Here is a 26,005-nt window from a genome sequence, read left to right as displayed (position 1 = left end):
CCGAGACCTCAGGAGCATGGAGAGCCCCAGAGGTCTCTCTGGGAAGCCCGGGCACCCAGAAGCCCGGGCAGCCCAGACCAGGCAGGGCACTCAGCCTTGAGGCCACAGTAGCACAGGCTGCCCCCTGAGGCCTGCAGGCAGCATTGAAGGAGGAAGGAATTTAAGACTGGAATTGAGGCTGCACTAGTGGTGACTGGAGTCCTTGCTAGGCACCAGGGGTGTAGCTGGCCCTGATATATCGGGCACCCAGTGTATACACTGAGCTGTTCATCTGTTGCATGCAGCTGCAGAGGCCAGCATTTTCTTGATGGTTTTGCTGACAGAGGTTTCAGTTTCCAGCATCAGGACTGGGACACGCTGTCAGATCTCCCCCAAAGGAGGCTTTGGCTTGTGACTGAGTACAGCTGAGCTGAGACGAGGACCCATGAACAGAGGCAGCTGGCTCTCAAAGGGAGGTAGCTGTGGACCATCAAGTTACTCAAACCCTCCCCAGGCCTTCCCTTCACACTGCTCTGTGCCAGGCATCAGACAAGTGAGGGTCCCATGGGTCTTTACAACCCAGCTTTCTTCCCACTGTTTGTGTGGGGCAAACCTGCCAAAGTTGCTTTCATTTGGAAGCCTCAGGATGGCTGGCAAAGTGATGGTGGTGGTGAAGATGGTGATGGTGGTGAAAATGGCGGTGGTGGCAGTGGTTGGGGGTGGAATGAAGGTGATGATGCTTGATGGTGAGTGATGGTGTACGTGGTGGTGGGCAGTGGTAGTGAAGGTGGTGGGGTGAAGGTGATGGTGGCAGTGATGGTTGTGGGAAGGGTGATGATGGTGTAAGTGGTGGTTGGGGGCTGGGGGTGAGGATAATGATGGTGGGGGGTGTGGAGTCCTGGAGGTGATGGTATAGGTGGTGGGGGAGCCAAGGTGATGGTGATGATGGCTGTGGTGAGGGTGGTTCTGGTGAGAGTGGTGGTTACGGTAGTGGCGATGGTGTAGGTGGCGGTGGTGGTGATGGGGTTTGGGTAATGGTGGTGGTATAGCCACACACACACAGGGAGGGGCTGAACATCCCATCAGTGCCACGGTGGGGGTGGCCTGAGGGGCCTGCCTCCATGCTCACAGGCAGAGCTGCTGAGGAAGCAGACCTTCCTACCATGGCACACACTTAAGCAGAGGCCTAACCGGCCACTCCCACTCGCATCTCGGGGCGCAGTCAGGCCCCTGAGCTCTCTGGTCTCAGCTTCCTCACCTGAACTTGGGCTGATGAGAGTAGCCCCTGGCAGGTTGTGATGGAGCAGGCACCGTGCTCAGAGCAGGGGCTGGGTCATGGGAAATGCTGGCCTCTGCTTCTGTTAGCTTCAGGTCAGTGCTCTGAGAGTTCAGGAAGGAAGGACTACCATGGCCTGGGATGTGGGGGGAAAGGTTGAGCTGGGCAGGGGCTCACCCAGGAGAGAAGACGAGGTCAGGGGACCACATACCTGGGAGCTGTGGGCAAGGTTGGGAACAGTGAACTCAAAGCCCAGAGCCAGGGTGTGACAATGGGACCTGCAGGCCAAGGCTGCAGGCATGGGGCCAGGCATGGGGGGCCCAGCAAGACACCTGGGAACAGATGTGTGTGGTGGCTGCCCACGGTCGGGGGAGGCCAGAGCCCTCTGAACACCCCTGATGCAGGGGAGGCAGAAAGGAACTGGGTTGTGGAGCAAGGTGCCAGGCAGGGTGCAGTGAGTGGTCACACGGGACTCCTGGGGTTGGCACCTTGGCACACGTGGGCAGGAGGTATGGCCACACAGGCAGAGGAAGGGGCTCTGGGCCAAACTCAGCTGGCCTCGGTCTGGGCTCTGCCTTCTCTGTAGGTACCAGGTGACTCTCTGGAGCCAAGGCCACATCATAACCACTGTGGGCTCAGGCCTTGTGACCTCTGTGGGCTCCTTTCCCCATAAAAAAGTAAAATTATATTTTGTGTCTGTTGATATAAAAACAGATATAATCCAGGCTGTTTTATTATTTCACAGTCATTATTATATTTCTTTCTTCCTTCTGGCTTTAAAATAAGCTAAAACATTTGTGTGGGCCTGGGCACTGTGCCACAGTGTGCACTGAGGGGGCCTCTTAATCAGCGGCTGATTGTTGGTGCTGTTGGGAATGAAGGAACCCTGGGAGCCTGGCACTGAGGGTGGGCCCACATGGCCAGGGAGCCCCCAGGCCATTCAGGTCTCTCCTGCACCCGAGTCCCGTGGCCCTGTGAGTGAGTAGCAGCCAAGGCGGGAACCACAGCAGAAACCGGCAGTGCCCGGGTAGGACCTGGCCTGTGGCAGGCAGCCAGGCCGGCGCTAGAGGGATGCCAGGTGGGACCAAGAACTGACTGGTTCTGTTTGGCCTTGGTTCTAAAGACAGAGTTGTGGGCACATCTTTAAAACATACATGACACCAAAGCACAGGCAAAAGAAAGGAGAAATAGATAAATTGTATTGCATCAAAATTTAAAACATCAAAGGACACAGGCAACAAAGTGAAAAGGCAGCCTGTGAAATGAGAGGAAGTACTGGCAAATCTTGTGTCTGATAAAGGGTTACCATCCAGAATAGACAAAAACTCCTGCAACTCAACGACAACAACAGCAAGAAAACCCAATTCAAACATGGGCAAAGCACTTGAACCAGACATTTCTTCAAAGAAGAAACAGCCAATAAGCACGTGACAAGATGCTCAGCATCACTGATGAATAGGGTGATGCAAGTAGAAATCACAACGTGGTATCACCTCAAACCATCAGGATGGCTACTATCAAAAAAAAAAAAAAAAACCCAGAAAAATCACAACTGTTGCAAGGATGTGGAGAAAGTAGAACCCTTGTACCCTTTTGGTGGGAATGTACAATGGTGCAGCTGCTCTGAAAAACAGCACTAGAATTCCTCAAGAAATTAAAAATAGGATTACCATATGATCCAGCAGTTCCACCTCTGGGTATACACTCAAAAGAGTTTAAACCAGGGTCTCAAAGTGATATTTGTATACCCACATTCATCGCAGCACTATTCACAATAGCAAAAAGGCGGAAGCAACCTAACAGTCTATGGATGGATGGATGGATAAACAGAATGTGGTGTATCCGTGAATCCATGAATATTATTCAACTTTAAAAAGGAAGCAAATTCTGATACCTGCTACAACATAGGTAAACCTTGAGGACATCATGATAAATGATATTAAGCCAGTGACAAAAAGACAAATACTGCATGACTCCACTCATACAAGGTGCCTGGAATAGTCAGATTCAGAGACAGAAGGTCCAATGGTGATTGCCAGGGCTGGAGCGAGTGGGGAGCTAGTGTTGAATGGTTGGGTGTGCAGTCTCAGTGTTGCAAGATGAAGAGTTCTGGAGATGGATGATGGTGACGGTTGCTAAACAATGTGAATTTATTTTATGTCACTAAACTATACACTTAATGATTAAGATGATAAATTGTATGTTCTGTATTTTACCACAATTAATTTTAAAAACTGGGTTCCCCTTTATATATATCCCTCTAAAAAAAATTGTTATTTGCAGTAAAGCCTCCCCGATCTGTACTTTTTTCCCTGAAAGCAAAATTACATTACAGTCCCTTGCAAAACCAGCCTCTAGCTGGCATAAAGCATCAAAATCCAGGGTGTGTGATGTGTACTACAGGGTGTCCCTGCCTGTGAGTGCACACTAGCGGGTGTACGCATGTGCATGTGTGAGTGAGCACACACGTTCTGCCTAACATCTGCCAGTTGGCAGGGTTCCTCAGTTAACAGTAAGTCATTTCCTGAGCCGGGGTCAGTGATTTTGTTCTGGGTTGTTCTCTTGGCTGTTGGCTCAACACCAACTGCTGGCCTCTCTGAGGCAGCCAGAGGGCACTGCACGCCTCGCCCGAGTCTTGTGAGCACAGGACGGCCATCCACGAGGCTCCATCCGGCTCATCCTGATGCTGAGCATCCACGTGGCTCCCAGTGCCCATCAGACCAACCCAGAGCATCTTAGCTGAGTCTAATCTCACTGCCTCCTTGGCCCCGTCCCTCTCCTAGCCCGGATTCTGACCATTTCCCAAACGTGCCCAGCCATGACTCACACCTGTTTACGAAATAATTTATCTGTTAGATTTGTTCCTTCATTGATTCACTCATTCACTTGTTTTTTCTGCTCGTATGTTGTGATTTGGCCAGTGTGGCTGGGAGGTGGGCTCCCTCGAGGGTGGAGAGGAGCTGAGTTGAGCAGGGCAAATGGGGCCTCAGCCCTGGTTTGTTTTATTCTGCAAGCAGTGGATGATTAGTGCGGGGCTTTAAGCAGAGGGTGACATCCCACTAACCCTGGCTGCTCCGTGGGAAGTGGCTTATGGGGTCAAGAGGGAGCTCAGAGAGACTGGTGTCATGGTGTCATGCAGGGGAGGGAGGGGAGCGAGCATGGCAGCTTGAGCAGTGGGGTGGCAGAGGGCAGTCTGTGGGCTGGTGTAAGGGGTGAATGAAGGTAGGGCTCAGGGTGAGTCTGAGATGTGTGGCCTCGACAGTGAGGTGCGTGGTGCCTTGAGGAGGCTGGGTTGTCTCCTAAGCTGGATGGAGACGTGGGAGGGGATGAAGCAAGTTGGTGGAGATCTGTGACAAGGTCAGGGCTTGTGGCATTCCTAAGCCCAGAGGCAGTCATTCGAGCCATGGGACTGGCTGCCGTTTGCTGGAGGGGAATCTGGAGAGAGAACACATTTCCAGGTGAGCAGGCTGATGAATCGTGGTGAAGCTGGAGAGCACTAAACACAGGAGGTCCTAGGAACAACCAGAGAGAAGATGGAACACTAGGGAGTGACAATTAAAACGAGCACAGAGCTTTCAGCAGCAGAAACAGAAGCAAGACAGCGGAATCATGCCTTTGAAGGACAGAATCACTGTCCTGAAGGATGCTCTGCCCAGCAAAAATACCTTTCAAGAATGAGGTAAAACTGTATAGCACAGGGAAATATATACAAGATCCTGTGGTAGCTCACAATGAAAAAAAATGTGACAATGAATATATATATGTTCATGTATAATTGAAAAATTGTGCTCTACACTGGAATTTAATACAACATTGTAAAATGACTATAACTCAATAAAAAATGTTTTTAAAAAAATGAGGTAAAAGCAGTTAAAAAAAAAAAAAAGGAAAAAATGGGGGAGGGGCAAGAAAGGCAGAAGACCCAGGTTCACGTTTGCAGTGAGTGAGATACAGTGGGAGGTGGGGGCGTGGGAGCAGCTTTGCTACTGTGGGTTCATGGGTGTCTGTTCTAGCATATGCTTTCCGCATAAATGTTCTGCAAAATGTACTCTCTGTACATATCAAATATTCAACTGGAATAAAGAGAAAACGTGAGCAGGATGTTGGAGGAGGGGCAGTGGGGTAGACGGGCCACATCCTGAGAGGGTGATGGTGCCAAGCACTGTTGTCTGGGTGGTGGGGCTGGAGGGACCCCCCACGGGGACAGCTGGCCTTCGTGGGGAGGGCCCGTCCCTGGGGAGGAGTCCACGAGGTCTGGTTCCCATTCCCAGTGAAGATGATGGCATTAGGAAACGGTCTGTTAAAGAGACTCTGCTGGGCCATAATAAAACTGTCATCTGCATGATCTGGCTCTCATCAGGGGCAGCAGCCAGAACTGCCTGGTGAGTTGTTGCTGCAGGAAGGGTCTGCCTTGCACACAGATGTGGGCACGGCTGCTAACCGCACTCAGTTCACAGACCATACCATCTCACGGTGTTTTTTTCTTTCTTGAGAGCCCCAAATCCTGGCTTTCACGTTGCAGTCCTAGGACATTTTCAGTTGTTCAAGGCTCTGTGCATGTCCATGGCAGGGTGGCCACAATGAGTGTGACTCACAGGTGCTCTGGGTGGCCTGGAGGACAGGCCCAGGTGTGGAGTGGGAGGCCAGGGGCGCCCGGTTAGGAGGTGCCGGCCTGGATCAGGACTGGCATGGTCGGATGGCAGCACCTCCTCCACCAAGGGTGGCGAGGAGGTCAAAGGAAACTCAGGGGGGCTGTGTGCGGACCCCGATGGCCAGAGCTGGTCATGCCATGGAGAACTGGCGAAGGAGAGCCTAGGGTCAGGGCCCGGCAGGCTCAGTGTGTCTCATTAAGTGAGCAAGACAGTTGGGGTGGGGGGTATGAGTGTGCAACAGTGGGAGAGAATGTGTGTGAGGGTGTGTGACCGTAAGTGTATGTGTGAGAGAGGGAGATGTGTGTATCAGTCCAGGTCCAATCGGGAGGCAGCAGCCACACAGCAGGTGAAACAGGAGAGGTTAACATCAGAGTTCTTAACAGCGATGAGAGGGAGATGTCGGAGAGCTCTGTGGGCCACCCTCAGGCTGAGGGTGGGTGCCCAGGGAAGGAGCCTCCTCCCCAGGCTGGGGTCACAGCCCCCTGGGGGAGCTGGGTGGCAGCACACTGCGTGTGGAGAAGTTGGCTGGGTTGCCCAGGGCCAGGACTGGCCTGCAGCCTCAGGACCAGCAGGAGGTGACCCTCCAGGGCACGGGGAGCAGAGGCTGTCAGTGGGTGTGCAGAGGCGTCTGCGTCTGAGGGATTATGGGAAGTGATCCTAGAGTATTGGCGCCCAGGGACTGCAGGCATTCGGCCTGCGGCTGGGGTGGAGCAGGCGGGGTGTGCCTGCACTCCTGTGCTGCAAAAGCAAGGGATAACAGCCAGAAGCAGGAGCGGAGCCCTTGTCCACCTGCGGTGTCCTCCACCGCAAAGGAGGGGGCTCAGAGAGTCCAGTGCGGGGATGAGAATGTGTGCGTGTGACCGGGTGGGTAAGAGTGCATGGGTGAGTGCGCGCACACGTGTGAGCTTGTGATGGGTTGAATGAACGAGATGGGGATGGGAACTTGGACCTGGTTCTATCTGCATCCAAATACAAATAAATTGCACATCCCAACCAGGTACTAACATTGAAAACTGCCTTTCCAGGGTACAGAAAGGTACGGGTAGCTGCAGAATCATAGCTGGTGACTTCGTGCACCGAATGAGACCGTCACTGCCCTGGGAGCTTTACTTGTAAAGAAGATGTCAGAGGAGGCCTTGCTCTGAGCAGGACCACACATCCGCCTCACTGATGTTAGTTCCACGTCTTTTCCTGGCGGGGCAGGGCAGAGTGGAGCAGGTGGAGTCTTGGGCCGGTGCACCTCTATCTCTCTTTCCATCACCGGTGTTCAGGAAATACACACGCACACGCGCGCGCGCACACACACACACATACACGCACACACAGAGGCCGTGAAGGTTCCTGGTGTCCCTCCTAATGCATGTGGTGACTTGAGCCTTTGGCAGGCAGGCAGAAACGTGAGGCTAGGTGTCGGCGGAGGACTCCCACCCATGGCATTCAGAGGTGGAAGGCATAGGTGGGAAAGGCTTTGCAAGTCCTGCTTTGTTGACCTGCCCAAAGTTCCAGGGGAGGCTCTCAGCAGAGGCAGGTCTGATCTCCCCAGCTGGGAAGTCCTTCCTGACACATGGTGCCAGCAGTAACGGGCTGCCAGCTGGCAGGGCCCTGGGCTTCCCGGTGGGGTCAGCATCTGCCCAGATCCTAACTCCCACAGTCACTTTGTCAGCCATTGTGCCAAACCGCAAGAGGCAGAACCTCCAGCTGTTTGACCTTGGTAAGGCTTCTCACCACCCCGCCTCAATGTTCTTCCCTGTGAAATGGGGCAGTGGAGGGATATGCACACAGCGGTTGTGAATCTGAAGTGAGAGCGTCATTCGATACGTACCTGTGCACGGGTGACGCCTGTCGGCACCTGCGTTGGCTGCTCCTCGTCTCCCCAGCAGGCCCTTCTCTTGCTCACAGTTGAAGGAACCGAGGCCCAGAGGAGGCCCGCACCCTGCACAGCCCCGTAAAGCTGTACACCCATGGTGGCCTGTCCCAGGGTCTACTCTTTCACTCACCAGGACTGGCTGCATCATTTGTGGGGCCCAGTGTAGAATGAAGATGTGGGCCCCTTGTTCTAGAATTATGAAAGATTTCAGGACAGTGACAGCAGAGCATTAAACCAAGCATGGAGGCCTGTGGGCTCCCCAGACTACACCCCCTTGGGGCCCGCACCCACCTCCTCATTCTCCACCTGGGACCATATGTTTTCCCATTGAAAAGTGTTTGTGATAAGGAGGAGCATGAAAGCAGCCGTGCCCTGAGCAGGGACCACCTGGGAGGCATTTTAAGTGCATTTAAGTCTGTTTCTGCTCACAGTCATTGCCCGACTCACAAATCCCTTTTGGCAGCAACAGACTGGGCCCCACACGGATCCCGTCGGGCCTGGCTCTGAGATGAAGGCGGGCAGGGCCCATTCTCCCCTGCACATGTGGTCTGTGAGGTGGAGACTCAACCAGCTTGCGGGGATGGGGGCGGTGCTCCTAGGAGCACAGGCCCTCCCACCTCCCAGCCCCCAGACCACAGAAAATGCATGTGCTCCAGGGGGCCCCCCAGAGGAGGAGCCTGCCCTGGATCTGCTCCCCGCTACCTGGCAGGTAGGGTGCTCTGGGCAGAGCATCTTCCCCGTGACAAGACCCATCTGCAAGGCCATTTCAAGGACAGCCAGTTCATGCACAGCTGACCAGGGCTGGGGTGTGCGTCCTGAGAGAATGAGCTGGCAGAAGCTGTGGCCTCTCGTGACATCGATTCTGTTGCCACAGAGCATCCCCTCGCTGGTACTCTAGGGGCTAAAACACAGGCCTCGCCCCTCCACAGCGAGGTCTGGCATGTCAAAGAGAGCTGGTGACTTGGTGGGCTCTGGAAAACACAGCCTGCCCTGGGCTGTATGCCGTCTGGACCTGCACCCACCCTGGGCTCCCCCACAAGCAGAGTTCCCTGCAGCATCTCAGATCTCCAGTGACTGGGGCACACCTTTCTGCCAGGGTGAGGAAGAGGCCAGCAGTGCAGGCCCTGGCTGAGCCCCCTTCCCACCCAGCATGGTGTCATGAGCCTGGACTGCCACCAGGCCACCCCTTTGTCAAGCCACTGGGAATTAAAGTCTCTCATCCTCTTTGTAGCCAGAAATGCTAGCTTCCCGAGAGACTGTGAGTCTGCAGGGACTGCTTTCCACTGCAAGCTGATGTTCCTGACTTGCAGTGAGCCTCGGTCACAGCGCAGGACTTGTGTGTGTGTGGCAGGGGGGAGCCTCCCCCACAGGGCCCGGGCATGGTCAGCTGGGGACCGAGGGCACGGTGGCTGCAGAGGCCAGCCTGCTGTGATGTAGGGTGGAGCAGGCTGGTGGGGGATGTGCTGCTGGAAAGACTGCTTTATGAATTCTGGTTCTCTTGCGGTCCGTGTGTGCCCTTGAGCATGCAAACAACCTTCTTTTTTTTTCTGCCTCAGTCCTGTGTCTGCAAAGCAGTGGTCCCATCGGCACTTCCGTCTGGGGCTGTGAGGACACGGGGAGTCACTGTATGCGTGGGGGCTTGGCCTTATGCTGTGTTAGAGGCAGGTGCCACCTCTGTGCTCACCCTACACCACACCTTGGAGAGGCAGTAGGAGGCAGCAGTGGGCCGAGTCCTTGGAGAAGTCCTTGAAGTAGAGGGAAGGGAGAGCTGTTCCTCCGCCTGTCTACGGGGCAGCAGCATCAGCTTCCTGGCCCTTTCCCTAGCCCCCCCCCCCACCTTCAGAGCCCCCCCCCCCCACCAGACCCTCTAACTCGCAAACTTCTTGGAACTTTGGAGGGAAAAGAAGCTGTATTGCTGCTCCTGATTTGGGCCCGTGTCTTGGGGCAGCAGAGCTGTGCCTGGTTCTGGTCCCCTTTCTGAGTCTGCCTCCCCAGACTCAGCCTTCCTGGGGCTGGGCCGGGGGCTGCCCTGAGCCGGGAGCCCCTCAGGTTTCGGTGAGGTGGCCCCACTGGGGAGGGCAGACCCAGGTTACTCTGCCAGGCAGCACTGTGGGGCTATGGCACACTCCTGGTGGGAGGTGGCAGCCAAGCTACATCAGGGATCCCTTTGCAGCTGTCCCTCCCCTCTCATGGGGTGAGGAGACCCCGCAGGAAGCACCCCTGCCTTTGCCTCAAGAGCAGCCATGAGCAGTGTTGTAGGGTCCTCTTTGGGCCCCCAAACCTTGGGAGTGTGGGTGCTTCTCCCAGGAAGTGCGAGCCTGTGGAGTGGACTTAGCTGTGCAGGATCCACAGAGGGCCTGTCAGCTGAGGCCCAACTCTCGGCCCAGCTGGCAGGAGGTCTGCTCTGAGCCGGTGCCACTGGCTGCTCTGTAACAGGATCAGGGAAGAGGCCAGCCTGTGGCCACTGGGGCCAACACAGCCCTCTGAGCTGCCTACCATCCTGCTAGGGTCAGCTACTAAATCCCAAAGAAATCAGCCCTGAAGGGCATCTGTGGGGTAGCCTGTGTCCTCTTGGCCAGTGGGGAGAGGCGGGTGACATTCAGCACCATAGAGGCAGCTCTGCCTGGTTGGTCTCTGCCAGTGGGACCTCAAGGTAGGGGAAGCAGGGTCTCAGCGCTCCCTCCTCAGACTTGCCCTGATTGCTTCACGGGGCTCTTTGAGTCACCTCCCCCTCAGATGGCAAGCTGTGTGACACTCTGGGGTGGATCCTCCCCCATGAGGCAGGAAGGCCACAGCACAGAGTCTGGCTCAGGGCACAGAGCCAGCTCCTTGGAGGTCCTAGCCCTGTACTAGGAAGCCGGATATAGGTGGAAACAAACGGATTGACAAGAGAAATCGGTTACACACAAGTACAGTATTGCTAATGTTTGCTTTGTGCTATGTTAATGTTTGCTTTAGTGCTGTATTTGTGTGTGTGTGCTTTATAGAATATATTTGCAGGTTTTTAATGGTTTTTAAGCATTTTAAGCCCTTCCTAGTAACTCTGGGTCCCACTCCAGGGACAGTGTTCCTAGGGAAGCACATTCTGAAGGCCTAAAAGGTCAGCACTATGTGTCTGACCCTGTCCCTCCATCTCTGTGTTTAGTGTGGGGTGTGCAGGGCCAGGCTTTGGATGAGGCCAGAGCATCTCTCTCTTCCCCTCCCCACCACCGGCTGCCTCTCTGACTTTCTCATCCCCCTCTCCCTTTCCCCTCCCTCCCTCTCTCTCCTGCTCCCTCCCTCTCCCCCTCACTCCCGTGGCGCAGGTGTCTGGCAGGGCAGCACCCATGCCGGGTGGGCAGGATGAAACACACACTACCCTCCAAGCTGGCCTTCCCAGCCTGGCTGCCTTTGAGGTCATCCTTGGGAAACACTCCACAGCACAAGCTGCCTTCTTGTTTTCTTCCTGTTTCACCGCTTTGGGATCCAGAAGGTCCTACCTGTTCTCTTCCCCTGACTCCATCTGGCACCTGATTGTTTCCCACGCCCAATTGTGTCCTCGAGGCCCCAGGTGGCTCCCGGTGTCCTCTACTGGTGCAGAGTGGACCGGCCACTCACGCTGATGGCTGCAAGGGAAGTGGGATGTGGGTGGAAACAAACTGAAAAGAGAAATCCATTACACACAAGTGCAGTATTTCTAACATTTGTGCATTGGTATTTTTTGTACTTTGTAGGATGTATTTGCAGGTTTTTAATGGTTTCTAAGCATTGCTTGCCCAGTTATCCATCTTTTTTAAAAAATTCTTTTTTTGAAAACTTTTTATGATGGAAAATGTTGAACATATACAAAGTCGCAGGGTAGTAGGATGCATGCCCCTGTGGGCTCACCCAGCAAGGCCATGGTCAGCATCCACCCTCCTCATGATTGGTTATTTTAGGCAAAATTTACACAGGTTGAAATGCACAAATCTTGGCTGTGCATTGTTGACAAATGGATATGCCTGTGTGCCCCACACCCCTGTCAGGATATGGAACCTCTGTGTTCCCCAGAACATGCCCCCTGCCCTTCCCGGTCTGTTGCCTTCCCCTACACCCAACAGGTATCCAGTCTGATTTCTCTCACCTGAAATCAGTCTAGCATCATGCCACGTGATTCTTTTGTGCCTGCCCCTTCTGCATGGCACAAAGTCGTAGAGTCCAGCCAGGCTGTCATGTGTGTCACTAGTTCACGCCCTGTCCTTGCTGCGTAGGGTTCCGTGGTGTGATGTACCACTGTTTGTTTTCCTTCACCCACTGGAGCACATCTGGGCTGCTTCCACTTATTGGCTCTGTGAATAACCCCACCATTTGTGAATAAGTCATTTGATGGACATATGTTTTCATTTCTCTTGCATAAATTGAGTGGAATTTCTGGCCCATATGGTAGGAGTGTGTTTGACTTTAGATAAAGATTCGTTACTTAAAAAGTGCTCTATTCATTTTTGGTGACTCCTGCCTGCCTGCTTGTCTGGCAGTGTCTTGTACACTTGAAAACTCTGGCTCCAGGTGATTTGCTCAGAAGCCTGGGTGAATTCCCAGCTGAGTGGTTCACGTGCTTATCAGACGCAGGTAATGGAGCATGATCTTGCAACTGTTTTGTGCTGCCTCACTTCTTCCTTTTTCTTTTTCTGTTTTAAAGCAGTGTGTTTTCAGCGAGTGTTTCGCTATACAAGCAATTGCGTGTTGATGTTCTTTGGACTACAGATGAGAAAGTCCTACTAAGATCAGAGTTTTAAATTAGTGACTTTTTTTTTGTCCACAAAGAAGCTATTATAAAGTAGAGATTGTCATTCAAAGTGAAGTCAGAAAAAGAAAAAAAAAACTATGTGATGTTGCTTATATGTAGAATCTAAAAAAAATGACACAAGTAAACTTACCTACAAAATAGTAACAGACTCAGCCATAGAAAACAAACTTATGGTTACCAGGGGGTTAAGAGGGCAGAAAGGGATACATTGGGAATGTGAAATTTGCACCTGCTGCAGAGTGATGGAAATGTTAGCTGTCTTGATTGTGGTGGTAGTTTCATGAGTGTGTACATCTATCAAAATTCATCAGAGTGTACATCTGAAACGTGTAGTTTACTGTACAGGAATCATACCACAATAAAGATGTTTGAAAAAAAGAAAACAAAGAAACTATATGTTTCAGTTTTTGTTGCTGGTATATATGTATAATTTTAAAAAGTGTGAAATAAAGCTGCTGGGGAACACTGGTCTGCCCGGGAGGCCTGCTCGGGCTCTGCCATCACCGTCGCCGTCCCTCCCTCATGGGCTCCCCTGCCTCCCGCAGCCCCGCTGGGACTGTACTTCTCCAGGGATGCTTACTGGGAGAAGCTGTACGTGGACCAGCCGGCTGGCACACCCCTGCTGTACGTCCATGCCCTGCGAGATGTCCCCGAGGAGGTACCCAGCTTCCGCCTGGGCCAGCACCTCTACGGTGCCTACCGCACGCGGCTGCATGAGAACGACTGGATCCGCATCCAGGAGGACACGGGGCTTCTCTACCTGAACCGGAGCCTGGACCACAGCTCCTGGGAGAAGCTGAGCATCCGCAGTGAGGGAGCATGCCTGACCCCACCCTCCACCCACCTCACTTCCGCCCATTCCTGTCTTACCCTCCGGCAACTCACGTCACACCGAGGGTGGCTTCCCTAGGGCTCCTGCTTGTGAGAGTGGAAGGAGTGAGATGAGGCTGGCCCACCTCTGTGTCCAGCCTGGTGAGGGAGCCACCTAAGGGCCCTTGGGCCTTCTGAGGCTGTCACGATTTTGGAGAACCCACGTGAAGGACTTGGGTGCTCTCTCCAGGCTGGATCCAGATGCCTTTTCCAGTTGGGTTAACAAGGCTTTGGGATTGTGAGAGAGGACTTAAGAGGGGCTATAAATACCCCCAAGATCCTGATTTAGCAGATGATCTGGAACTTGCTGGAGAAGCAGCAGTTCCCACAGATAGCGTGCTCCCCATCAGCAGCAAGCTGCCCTTGGCACCTGGTGGGGACTTGGGCCTGGTCCCAGGGAGCAAAGTGGAGCAGGAGGAGGGCCCAGCCAGCTCCACAGAGCAGGGGTCCGAACTACAGTGAAGGCCACGTGTGACCTTGGTACCTGGGTGGAGGAGGGCTGTGGAGCAGAGTTTTGATCGCATACCCAGTAGCTCCCTGCTCTGAGCGCCTCCTCCAGAGACCTGGCGTCAATAGAGCCTCACCCCAGCCCTGAGCTCCCATGTGCTGAGCAGAGGCAGGTGGCATGCCTGCGAATGCAGAGAAGGTGGCCCTGCTCAGCAGGGACAGAATGACCGTACCCATCTGCCAATAAAGCCAGGGTCCCCAAGTAAAGATGCCCCTCCCAGGGCTCCCCAGTTGGCTCCTGGAGATGGGTCTTGGTTCCGCACATACTTAGTTGCCACCTTCTTCATTGCAAGCCCCTAGTGGGGAGTTGAAGAACCAGGGTCACTGGTGTGGAGGCCAGAGTGGAATTTGCTGAGGGTCGGAGTTAATAGGAGGCCTGTCCCATTCATGATTGGAGAGCAGCCTCAGGCACCTGTTAGGTCCCAGTCAGGAGAGAAATCACAGTAATTTGACAGGGAAAGTTTGTATGGAGAATTATTAACTACAGCGGGACACTGGAGGAATGGAGAGGCTAGTACGAAGCACAGAGAACTAATGAATGTGGGAAGCGCAGATGTGTGAGGCAGCCGCTTCCCTAGGACTGGGAGGGAGGGCCCAGGAAGAGGCCCCCGCCCAGCTGAGATCCAGGCCTGTTGGAGGGGGAGTCGCTGTGGTGCCTCCATGATGGAACTTGCCAGAAATCTCCTCCCTAGCTTCTAGGGAATTCTGTGTCTCTGCAGAGGCGTCCACAATGAAACTCCTCGGAGGGTCCCCACTTGTGGCAGGAACCCCCTCGCCCCGGGAAGTGCTCCATCTGGTGCTAGGCCCAGGGCTCAGGACACCTCCTTGCAGAAAGGCATTTGAGCTGTGACCTGAGTAACAAGAGAGGTGGGCCTGGGAAGCACCCCCCACCCAGGCTGAGGGAACAGGAGTTCAGGGCCCTGAGGCAGGCGGACCCCAGGTCCAGGGCAGTAGGGGGCGAGGGGGAGGTGGCAGACCAGGGCAGAGAGCCTGGCAGAGCCCTGTGGACCTTGGTGAGGACTGGGATCTACCAGCCCAGCTGCTCCTGCCCCCTCCTGGCTCTGTGCCCCACCTCCTGGCTGGCGACATCCCCAGTGACTTCTTCTCTCTCTGCAGACGGCGGCTTCCCTCTGCTCACCGTCTACCTCCAGGTCTTCCTGTCACCAGCGTCCCTTCGCGAGGGCGAGTGTCAGTGGCCGGGCTGTGCCCGAGTGTACTTCTCCTTCATCAACGCCTCCTTTCCAGCTTGTGGCGCCCTCAAACCCCGGGAGCTCTGCTTCCCCGAGACAGGCCTGTCCTTCCGCATTAGGGAAAACAGGCCTCCTGGCACCTTCCACCAGTTCCGCCTGCTGCCTGTGCAGTTCCTCTGCCCCAATGTCAGCGTGGCCTACAGGCTCCTGGGAGGTGAGTGCCAGGCACGGCGCTGCAGTCTCTCGACCCGAGCCTTCCTGGTTAGTCTCTACCAGCACATCATCTGCTCATTCAGAAGTCCAGAAGTATCTCTTGTATGCGTGCCATGGCCAGGCAGTGTTCCAGGGACCAAGGATGTGACAGTGAACAAATCAGAGCAGAATCCCGCCTGCCTGGAGCCTCCTTTCCCATGGGAAATGGAGACCACACACATGCTAAGGGAATCGAGTGGCCTCTGAAGGGACTCGGTGGGAAATAAAGCTGAGAAGGCGGGGGTGGTGGAGGTCGCTGTCCCAAGTCAGGTGGCGGGGAAAGAGGGAACTACAGCAAAGGCAGGAGGGTACCAGGCAATCAGGGTGAGCCCCTTGAGAGCACGGAGGTGGGACCCCTGTGTAGCTGGAGTACAGTGAACAGTGGGAGAGTGGAGGCTGCTGAGGGCGAAGAAGTTCCTGGGAAGGGGCTTCCAGGTGAGGAACTGGGGAGTCATGGAAGGTGAATGAGGAGGGTCATTGACAGGACCTGACTTAACCTTTAAAAGATCAGTCTGGCTGCTGTGTTAGAAATGATTTGGGGGTGAGTGGTATAGGGGGGAAGCGGGGAAACAGGAGGCTACAGGAGAAGTTTTTGAACAAGAGGATGAAGACAGGGATGAGGATGGAAGCCATTGGGCAACCAGAAGCAGGCAGGTTCTGGGTGTGTTCTGAAGGAAGATCGAGCAGGATTTTCCAGGGAGTTGGATGTGGATGTTGAAAGTAAGAGGGGACCAAGCAGGGATTCCAGGATTCTGCCTGAGCAGCTGCAAGGGCAGTGAACCTTGCCACCAGATGGCTCTGGGGAGGCCAAGAGCGCGGGGGTTGGGGAGCTGGATCCCAGCAGAGATGAGAGAAGGCAGCTGAGCGGCCACGCGTGAGGTGCCATTAAGCCATTTAAAGGCAAGGAACTGGGACTGAAAAGGGACACTTACTAACTGGACTGCTAGTAAGTAGAACCTGGATTCATGCCAGGTTGATGGCACACACACGGTGATAATGTTAAAGATCTCAATAAAGAAAGAAAAGTAGTCACTCAGGCCCCCCAAGCATCCTTCCACTTGCCCTGCAGCAGCCATGTTTTTGTGCATGATTGCCCGCAAAGCACATGGTTTAGCGTGCTGCCCTTTTTCCCTAAAATTTTTATAGTTAAATTTTGCTGAGCGTTTTTTATAACCATAAACAATAGAGGGAAACATTATATGATAAGCACTTGCCACACGTTTGATTCCCTGATGTGATTTCCCACCGAGTGGACTTGATGTGACCCTCCTGTGGTTGACTGTGGGGTGGTCGGTGTTGACCCTCAAGCCTTCAGCGTTTCCCCTTTCTACAGGATGAATTCCAGGACAGGCTTGGGTTGAAGAGTGTGTTGTTGTTACTGGCTCCTGCCTCCCTGGTTTGTGGGAATATACGTGAGTCACTGAATACACTGCTGGAGAAGAACAGACACTTTAGCCCTTGTCATCTCATCTTCTGGTGAGGAAACAGGCACAGAGAGACAGAATGACCAGCTTTGGGCCACACAGCCAAAAGGTGTTTAGGGCAGGGATTGGAACCAGTCATAAATATTAAATATTTATGTTATCATAAAATCATACCAGATGTCCACTGTGTTTGTTTTTAAGTGATGGAATGGTGGCTTTATTCTTCACATTCACTAAAATGAGCACATATTGCTTCCATAATTAAAAAAACAATTCCCAACTTTTTTTCAAAAACCAGCAAATGCTGGGAGCTGAATCTCGGCCTGCAGCCTGGCTGAGCTGGTGCCAGCCCTCCCTAGGTGATCAGGATGAGGACCTGATGGAGGCCACCAGGTCCTGCCCCTCCCTAGCAGCACTAGTAAAGGCTGCAGCCACAGTGAAGCTCAATGCAGTCTTCACTGCAAACTGCCCCACTGTGGAGCTGAGGAGAAGTAGTAGCGCAGGGCCCGGAGCCAGCATGCACCCCAGCCCTGCCCACAGAGCCGCTTCCCGTGCCGCCACTCCTGGCGGGCCCCCGAGGAAGGCAGCTCACCCTTTCCCCAGCCCGAGGGTCATCCCGGGGTCCCTGGTCTGCTTGGTGCACAGGTGAGAGCCTGCCCTTCCGCTGCGCTCCGGACAGCCTGGAAGTGAGCACGCGCTGGGCCCTGGACCGCGAGCAGCGGGAGAAGTATGAGCTGGTGGCCGTGTGCACCGTGCGCGTCGGCGCGCGCGACGAGGAGGTGATGGTGCCCTTCCCCGTGACTGTGTACGACGAGGACGACTCAGCGCCCACCTTCCTCGGGGGCGTCGACACCGCCAGCGCAGTAGTGGAGTTCAAGCGGAAGGAGGTGCCTATCCGCCTGCCCATGTGCTTGTCTGCCGTCTGTCGTCTTGTCTGTTCTTGTCTAGGTCTCTCCATCCGCCATTTATTCCTTGGTCGGCTTAGCTGTAAATCCAGACTTGCGGCTGACCAGTCGTCTAGTTATTCGTCTTCCATCTGTCCCTCAGTCTGTCGGGGTTTTCTGTCGCCCTCCAGGACAGCTAAGGAGGAGAGAGGTGGCCAGCCCAGCCGGCACCCAGCTGGCCCCTGTCTTGGGAGGCTGGAGGCCCTGGGTGCCCAGCCTGTGTCTGACGCTGCGGGAGAGTCCCCAGGTCTCACATCTGAGGGGCGCAGCTGTGCCGCTGCGCAGGCGGGGCGCACTGCCGGGAGGAGGGGGAGAGGACATCTCCCGGAAGGGCACGCTCTTCCACGGGCTGTCAGCCCCTCAAGGAAGGGCCACTGAAATTCATGGAGGATACCCGGGAGTGGAGAAAGATAAGCAAGCGGATCCGGCAGGGATCTCCCTGCGCCGCCCCGCCCATCGCGGCCCCGCCCTACTCTGGTCGGCGCAGGTGGAGCGTGGCTGCCACCTGCTGGGCATCGGGCTGTCCTGCAGCTATAGCCAGCCAGCGGGAGCAATGGCAGGACGGGGACATAGTATGTTGTCATTGCCTGCTTCTCTGGGCACTCCAGGAGCAGGTTTAGTAGACGGGTGGGCTGGAGGAAAGCACATCTCGTAGTGAAATGTCTCATGAGCCTGGCAGGGTCACCTTGTGGTGACATTGGAGAGTCTTGGTTAGCAGTGAGAGCAGAGAAGCCCTGTGACAGCTCAGAACCTTCCTCCGGCCCCTCTCCAGCCTGGTGGACAGAGGATGCTTAAAGGAGAGCATTCTGGTGGACACCTGGGTGTAGATCCCAGCTCTGCCATGACTCTCTATGACAGTGAGCTAACTCCTCCACCCTGTGGGGCCCTGCTTCCTCAGGGGGTAGTGGAGGTGCCACTGCTCTGCTTTATGGGCACGTGGATGAGGTCTTCAGCAGAGCCCCAGGGCATCTGCTCTAATCCATTCTTATGGGAACTCTGTAGATGCCTCTCACACCTGTTGCACAGGTGAGGCACAGTGGCCCAGGAAGGGTAACTCGGCCAGGCTGGCTAGGGGCCCCACGAGAACTTGAACCCAGGTCAGTCTGTCCATCTGTGGAGTACCTGCCCCCTCCACAGTCTCTGGCTTTAGCAGCTCTGATTGGCACTATGCCCCCATTTTCTGCAGGGCACAGTGGTGGCCACACTACGTGTCTTCGATGCAGACGTGGTGCCAGCATCCGGGGAGCTCCTGAGACGGTACACAAGCACGCTGCTCCCCGGGGACGCCTGGGCCCTCCAGACCTTCCGAGTAGAGCACTCACCCAACGAGACCTTGGCCCAGGCCAACGGCAGCTTTGTGCGCGCAACCGTGCATGACTACAGTAAGAGAGGCCAGGTGTGGCCTGGCTGGGCCCCCTAGGGAACCGGTGGCCCACTCTTCTTGGGCTGGGCAGCACCCTGCCTACACAGACACCTGTCCTGGTCCTCTGAGCCCCTGGCAGCCGTCCCTGCCATCCCTCCTCCCAGCCCTTCCTTGTCTCTGCTGGTCCTACCTCAGCCTCCTTGGGTTTTCACAGGCTGTCCTCTCTCCCTGAACTGCCCCGTGACCAACGCTGGCGGGACCCCACCACACCTCCCCATGCTAACCATCACCTAGAGTCTTCCTCTGGCCCCTGGCACCTGCTTTGCCACCTCCCAGGTGCCCGAGTGCCCAGGGATTATTGCCCCCTCCCCCCTCAGAACCTCTCTATGAACAGGAGTTGGTGTACGATAGCAGCTCCATGCCCGGGTGTTGGGGGGTTCTGAGGTGATTGTCCTGGCTGGCTCCTGGAATGCACCCACCTGCAGGCTTAGCTCCAGGTCCCACGGTGCTCACCTGCAGGACAGGACATCCTCCTGAGCTGCCAAGCCTCCCTGCCTCCCTCCCCTCCCCTCCTGCCCATGTTTTCTAGGATCACCTTTCAAATACCCTACTTGGACTTGGATCCTTGTTGGGGGATCTGCTTCCATGGAAACCCAGGATCGCTTGTGCCTTTACTCCTTTGTGCCTGGAATGAGCCTATCTGTTTCTCATCCTCCTTGCCCCCACCAAGCCTTGAAAGGCCTTTGTCCTACATGAGGGAAAATGTCATCCTTGCTCTGGCACACTCACACTTTCATCTACACTGTGCACCAGAGCCCCTCCTTCGGTCTAAACTAGAACCATAGCCTCAGCCCACAGGAGGTGCACAAAAGTGTGCAAACTCCCAGGAGCTGGAGGCCTGCAGAGTCCAGGGGTCCACTGGAGGCTGCTGCTGTTGAGAGAAGTTTTCTGGGGGAACTGGAGGGGCCAGCACATCTTCCCAGGGTGGGCCTCTGTGGTGACAGGTCTTTACCGTGTGTATTCCCCACCAAAACACATACCACATACACACGTTATGTCCCAGCTGAGAAGGGCCTTCTGGGCTTCCAACTCAGCACAGTAACTAACATGTGATAGTTCTAACTTAGTGCCTCTTGCCAGGTTTGTTAACTGTGCACCGTGTAGATGAAAGTACGTGTTTGCACATGTGCACGTGTGTGTGTGCAGGGAATGTGTTTGGGAAGACGCATGCAGTGGTGAGGGACAGTGGTCCTCACCCGCAGGGACCCTCCCATCATCACTGTGCCCCCACCCACAGGGCTGGTTCTCAACCGGAGCGTCCCCATCTCAGAGAGCCGTGCTGTGCAGCTGGCTGTACTGGTCAACGACTCGGACTTCCAGGGCCCCGGGGAGGGCATCCTCCTCCTCCACTTCAACGTGTCGGTGCTGCCCGTCAGCCTGCATCTGCCCAGCGACTACTCCTTCACCGTGAGCAGGCGGGCTCGCCGCTTCGCCCAGGTGAGCCCACGACCTGCTGCCTGCCTGGGGAAGGGCATGGAGGGGTGGGGGACTCCAGAGGTGGGGTGCTCCCTTTAGCAGATTTCAAGCAGGGCTAGGGGCGGACGCCACCAACTCCGTGAGCTAAGTAGTACATGGAGTGCCCCAGAGCCAGGGAGGCTGGGGCCGTGGAAAGTGGGACAGTCGCGAGCAGGGCTGGTGGGCTCCGTGGGCCCCCTTCTTTGCCCTCTCCTTCCTTGGTATCTTTAAAGCGCATGTTGCACTAATGTAAGAGCAGAGCCAGGTAAATCTATATATGCTGGCTTGGAAAGACATTCCTGGTGAATTAAGTGAAGAATGGTTTGCAGAAATATTGGTCTCACGTGGCTCCGTGTGTTCAAAAACGTCTTCACTGCTGAAAATTTGCAAGGGTGCAGGTACAGGCAGCGGTGAACGGTGGCGCCCTCTGCAGGGAAAGACAGCGAGCGCTTCTACCTTTTACTTTTCTTGCAAGTTACCTTTGCTGGAACTTGTTTTACATTTGTCGTTGGAAAATAATGATTAGAAGTAGAAAAAATGAAAGTAATAAGTATTCGCCAAAGAAGGTAAGGGCTAGACAGAGTGATCTTTTCTTCCCATATCAATCAGTGTTTAGCATTTTGGTGCAGTTCTTTCTCAAATGTTTCTCTTCAGCACTTTTTAAAGTTTACTTGCAATCAGAGGATTCATGTGACTTAACATACTGCATTCTCTAGTAGAGCAGCTGTGGCTACATCCTCTTTAGAATGTCCTGTTTAAAGCCATCTCCTACTGTCCCAAGGCTTTTGCCAGTTTCTGCAGTTGATTCCCATGCCCCCCTCCACTCCTGGCAGCCACCCGGGTCCAGCACGTAAAGAACCCCACCCTTGAACACATCCAAGCTCCCTGATCTGCCACCTACCCCCAGGCCTTTCATGGAGTCAGGGGTCAAGGATGGTGGGAGGTGACAAAGCAGAGGGGCCTGAGGGGTGTCTGGGGGGCCAAGGGGACCAGGCATTGCTGGAGGTGGGTCATCTGTGCTCCGACAGACTCAGGAGACCACAGAGACCTGAGTCCCAGTCCAGCCTCAGACTCACTGTGGTCTCTCACCCTCTCCTCAGTTTTTATAACAGTAAATTGAGGATAGTGACCTTGGGCAATTTTGAGGATCACAGGAGAGAGTGGAATTGAGCCCCCTTTGTATGGGGAAGTGCTTGGAGACTGGGAGGTGTATTTGTTGTGTCAGGCATGGCCTTGGGGGAGCCTGGCTCTGCCCTGGGCCTGAGCAGGGCTGAGCAAGGGTCTGGTATGTGTCTGCAGGCAGGGCCCTGCCTTCCTCCCCTAAACCAGGCCCCCCAGACCTCAGCCTTGACTAGTCACAGCTCCTGGTTCCTAGCCACTGCAACCCTAACTGTAACTCGAGTGGCTGAGGGGTGAAAAAGAGAGTTCAACTGCCTGGTTCCTGGCCCCAGTGGCTGTAGCTGCCAGCCTAGCATCCCCTCTTTCTCAGGGGTTCCAGCCCAAGTTCCAGCATGGCCCCCGGGTCCCATGTGGGACAAATAACTGTGGTGTGTGAATCAAGTGACCCTGGGTGCCGTACTCTGACTAACCAGGCAGGTGACCTGGGCAGGGACTGGACCACCCCAGCCACATGCGCTGAGGATGGGAACTGGCAGTTCTTAGAGGAAAACTGGGCTGGCCCAAAGAAGAGAGGGAGGTGTATAGGAGGCATCCGGGCAGCCTTTGTGCCTGAACGAGTCAGCATCTTCCGGGAGGGCCAGCAACTAAATCAAAGCTGGGTTCCCCGGGTTCTTACACCTTCAGCTCCCAGCAGCAAGGGTGGACGGTGATGTGATGGCCTGGGCAAGGTAGGGCCAGGCAGGCAGATGGGTCTGCAAGTTCCCAGGCCATGGAGGATGGGGAGTTCAGGGAGGCTGCCATCCCTGGGCTGAATAGGAGACTTCTGGGACTCAGGCTGCTAGGGTCCCCCTCCAGCCACCCAGCTAAGGCATTCCCTGGGTCCCATGCCTAGATTGGGAAAGTCTGTGTGGAAAACTGCCAGGAGTTCAGCGGCATCCACGTGCAGTACAAGCTGCAGTTACCCAGTGCCAACTGCAGCGCGCTGGGGATGGTCACCTCGGCTGAGGACACCACGGGCACCCTGTTTGTGAATGACACCGAGGTCCTGCAGCGCCCCGAGTGCACCCAACTCCAGTACACGGTGATGGCCATTGACCGGCCGACCCGCAGGCAAGCCCAGGCCGCCCTGTTCGTCACCGTGGAGGGGACATGTGAGTGCCAGGGCTGCGTGGAGGGTGGGGGTGGACAGGGCAGGATAGAGCCTCAGGCTTTTCCCACACAGAAGGGGCCTGGTCCTGCTCCCCCTCACAAACTGGCAGCTTCCCTGAGCCTCAGCCTCCTTCCCTGTAAGATGAGAAACCATTTAGCCCAGAGTGACTGCATTGTGAATGGTCATTACTCTCCATCACCGCTGGCAACGCGCTCTAGACGTGGACCAGAAACATAGGGGGCCCTGGTTAAATGTGAATTTCAGGTAAACAGCAAGCAATTTTTTTGGTATAAGTATGTCCCATGCAACCTTTGCAGGGTCTCTTAGAAAACAAACTTACAAGTATGTCACCAAGATATTAGGGACATACTTAACATGAAGCACATATTGACTATTATCTGAAGTTCAGGATTAACTGGGCGTCTTGTGTGTCATTGGCTGAGTCTGGCCACCTCGCACCCTCCCTCCAGACTTAACCCAGTAGCTGAGCCTGCTTTGTGACTGTGGTGCCACCCCTATCCCCAGCAGGCCCCATCGCTACCCTGCACCCTGGTGCTTAGTCACTCCCTCCCCTCTGGGCTCAACCCGTTGGGGCAGCTCAGCCAGTGCTGCCCCCACGCGTGGGTGCTGGCTGGACACCAGGCGCAGGCTGGCCCCCTGTGACCTGCTTTCTTCCATCCCCAGACATGGCTGAGGAGCCAGGCTGCCCCTTGTCCTGCGCGGTCAGCAAGAGGCGGCCCGAGTGTGAGGAATGCGGTGGCCTGGGCTCTCTGACGGGCAGGTGCGAGTGGAGACAAGGAGACGGCAAAGGTAGGCCCCGCGCAGAGCGAGGGAAAGGGGTGATAATGGCTGAGTGGAAATGGGGTCTGTGCTGGCCCTGCCAGCCTCTGTGATGCTCCCCCACTCTGAGTCTGTTCCCCAACGCCTTGTCCCCTGTGATGGCACCTGATGCCAGGAGCGGGTGGACGTGAGTGCTGGGAGCGGGTGGACGTGAGTGCCGGGAGTGGGTGTCATGAGAACGTTCAGGCTGTGTATCGCTGTGAGATCACAGATGCCTGAGGCTGGACTCACTCTGGGCTTGGGAAGGTCTGGGCCAAAGTTGGGATGTGCAGGGGACAGAGAGCCTCCACCTGGGCAGTCCCAGCCCAGGGAGGGTGGCCCCAAGCAGGGGGCGCCTGACAGGCTTGGGCATGGACAGCAGCTGGCTCCCAGCCACACCCACCCTTATGAGGGTCCCATGCATGGTGCGGCCTTGAGAGGGTCCTAGCCTCGTCTGGTCTCTTCCGGCCTATTTGCCGTGAGGCCAGGCACACCCCTGGGACTCTCCCATCCCTCAGGCCCTCACCGCCTGGGCTGCCCTGTACACTCTGGACCCCCCAGCTCTCCTCAGGGATGCCCCTGCTGGCAGGGCTCTGTGTGTGGGTTCTTTTTTTTTTTTCCTGCTCAGCCTCAGTTTGCTCCTCCTTGGTGGGGCAGGGTGTGCCTGGGAGACCCTCAGGTGCAGCCCTCCTGGCTCTGGCAGTCCAACCGGGGCAGGTGCTCCCAGTGGTGGTAACCTGCTTGCTGTGTGTCGTAGGGATCACCAGGAACTTCTCCACCTGCTCCCCCAGCATCAAGACCTGCCCCGATGGCCACTGTGATGCCGTGGAGAGCAAAGATGCCAACATCTGCCCCCAGGACTGCCTCCGTAAGCAGCCCATTGAGCCTGCGTGTTTAACCTGAGCGGGGACAGCCTGGGATGAGTGGGGGTGCCGAGCTAAAGAGACTTGGGCTCCTACCTACACTTCAGCCAGACCAGCTGCGCACCTCGGTTTCATGTGCTGAGGCTTTTTCTAACATTTTATTTGAATAAAGGGTTCTCCTTTCCCCAAACAAGCCTGGTGGCCTGACTCACACTTCCGGTGTCACCCTGGCCAACTCACGGGGTGCAGCCCCCTACCCCCCATTCCACTGGCTCCCAGCTGCCCCTGCAGCCCCTTCTCTGCTCCTGAAAAGTAACCATTTGTGGACCTCACCTAGGGCCCTGGGTAGCCTGTGGGTTCCTCCTCTCGCCTGCTGTGGCCAGGGAACTGGTTTGGGGGCCTGTCTTGCTAAGCCTTCTGCCCAGGTGACCCAGACTTCTGAGCTCACTGCCCTCCCTGGGCCAGAGGGTGCTGATGGGGTGGGGAGGGGCCTTTCACGGTCCCATCTTGGTGGTCTGGGCTGGTCAGGTCACACTGAAGGCTGAGGGGGCTGCTGAGTGGGTTGTGTCTGTCACCAGGGAGCGGCAGCATCATCGGTGGGCATGAGCCAGGGGAACGCAGGGGGATTAAAGCTGGCTTCGGCATCTGCAACTGCTTCCCCGAGGAGAAGAAGTGCTTCTGTGAGCCGGAAGACAGCCAGGGTAAGCGGGTGGGGGCGGTAGCTGGCTGGGGCCATGTGGGCAGGGATCCCCACCTCCCTGAGCCCCATCGCTCAAGGGAGGAAATTGCAGGAAGGCAAGGAAACCCAAGAGACCTTCTTCCTTCCCTCTGGGTCTTGGTTCCCCCATCTGTGCAGACAGGGAGTTGGGTGAGGGCCTCTGAGACTGCTTTCTGGCCCAAAGTTCTATGGTAAAGATTGGCCTGGAAAATTAGTTCTTCCACCAAATAACTCAGCATCTGCTTGGATTGTCCCTGTGCAGGGCCTCTGCTGGGCCCATGGCACTGGCCGCCTGGGTCCCCACCCTCCAGCCAGAGCCTCCAGGTGCTCCCTCTAGGATGGCAGGTGCCCCACTGAGCACATGGGGAGCTTTCCTGCCCAAACCCAGGGATACTTTTCTGGTATTTGGGTGGCTATTGCATGGCCCTGGGTCCTGAGCCACTTTCATTTCCTCCCCTCTTTATATAAAGAAAATACAAAGGATATTGGGAATGAAGAGGAAAATCTACGCCTCCCGCCAGCCCTCATGGGCGAGCTGGCTTCCGTGCATGGCACCTGCAGGGGTGCACTGCCTCTGCTCTCCAGGCAGGCTGCTTCAACTCTATGCCACCCTGTCCCTTCCGCAAGGGGGTCTTAACAGTCTCTGATGGCGAAAATGTGCATAACAGTACCTGCCTCAGGGTCGGTGCTATTGGAGTGTTTGCAGGTTACCCTCATACCTTCACACCAGCA

General features: G+C 55.5%; 1 protein-coding gene across 2 annotated transcripts in view; it reads left to right on the top strand.

Moving 5' to 3' along the window:
* The window catches only part of RET (ret proto-oncogene), a 54,450-nt gene that overhangs the window by 12,005 nt on the left and 16,440 nt on the right, over positions 1-26,005 (top strand). Inside the window, exons 2-10 of one of the 2 annotated variants that reach the window (XM_074374436.1) lie at positions 13,085-13,348; positions 15,033-15,320; positions 17,428-17,669; positions 18,913-19,108; positions 20,387-20,586; positions 22,616-22,874; positions 23,558-23,683; positions 24,450-24,560; positions 25,134-25,256. In XM_074374436.1, coding sequence (XP_074230537.1) covers positions 13,085-13,348; positions 15,033-15,320; positions 17,428-17,669; positions 18,913-19,108; positions 20,387-20,586; positions 22,616-22,874; positions 23,558-23,683; positions 24,450-24,560; positions 25,134-25,256 — 1,809 coding nt within the window. Of the gene's footprint in view, positions 1-13,084; positions 13,349-15,032; positions 15,321-16,704; positions 16,835-17,427; positions 17,670-18,912; positions 19,109-20,386; positions 20,587-22,615; positions 22,875-23,557; positions 23,684-24,449; positions 24,561-25,133; positions 25,257-26,005 lie in introns of those variants that run through there. The other variant, XM_074374437.1, reaches the window with a different exon arrangement.

Source organism: Camelus bactrianus, chromosome 11 (genome assembly GCF_048773025.1).
Source record: "Camelus bactrianus isolate YW-2024 breed Bactrian camel chromosome 11, ASM4877302v1, whole genome shotgun sequence".
In the NCBI taxonomy this organism is placed as follows: Eukaryota; Metazoa; Chordata; class Mammalia; order Artiodactyla; family Camelidae; genus Camelus; species Camelus bactrianus.
This window is presented reverse-complemented; position numbering and strand designations above follow the sequence as displayed.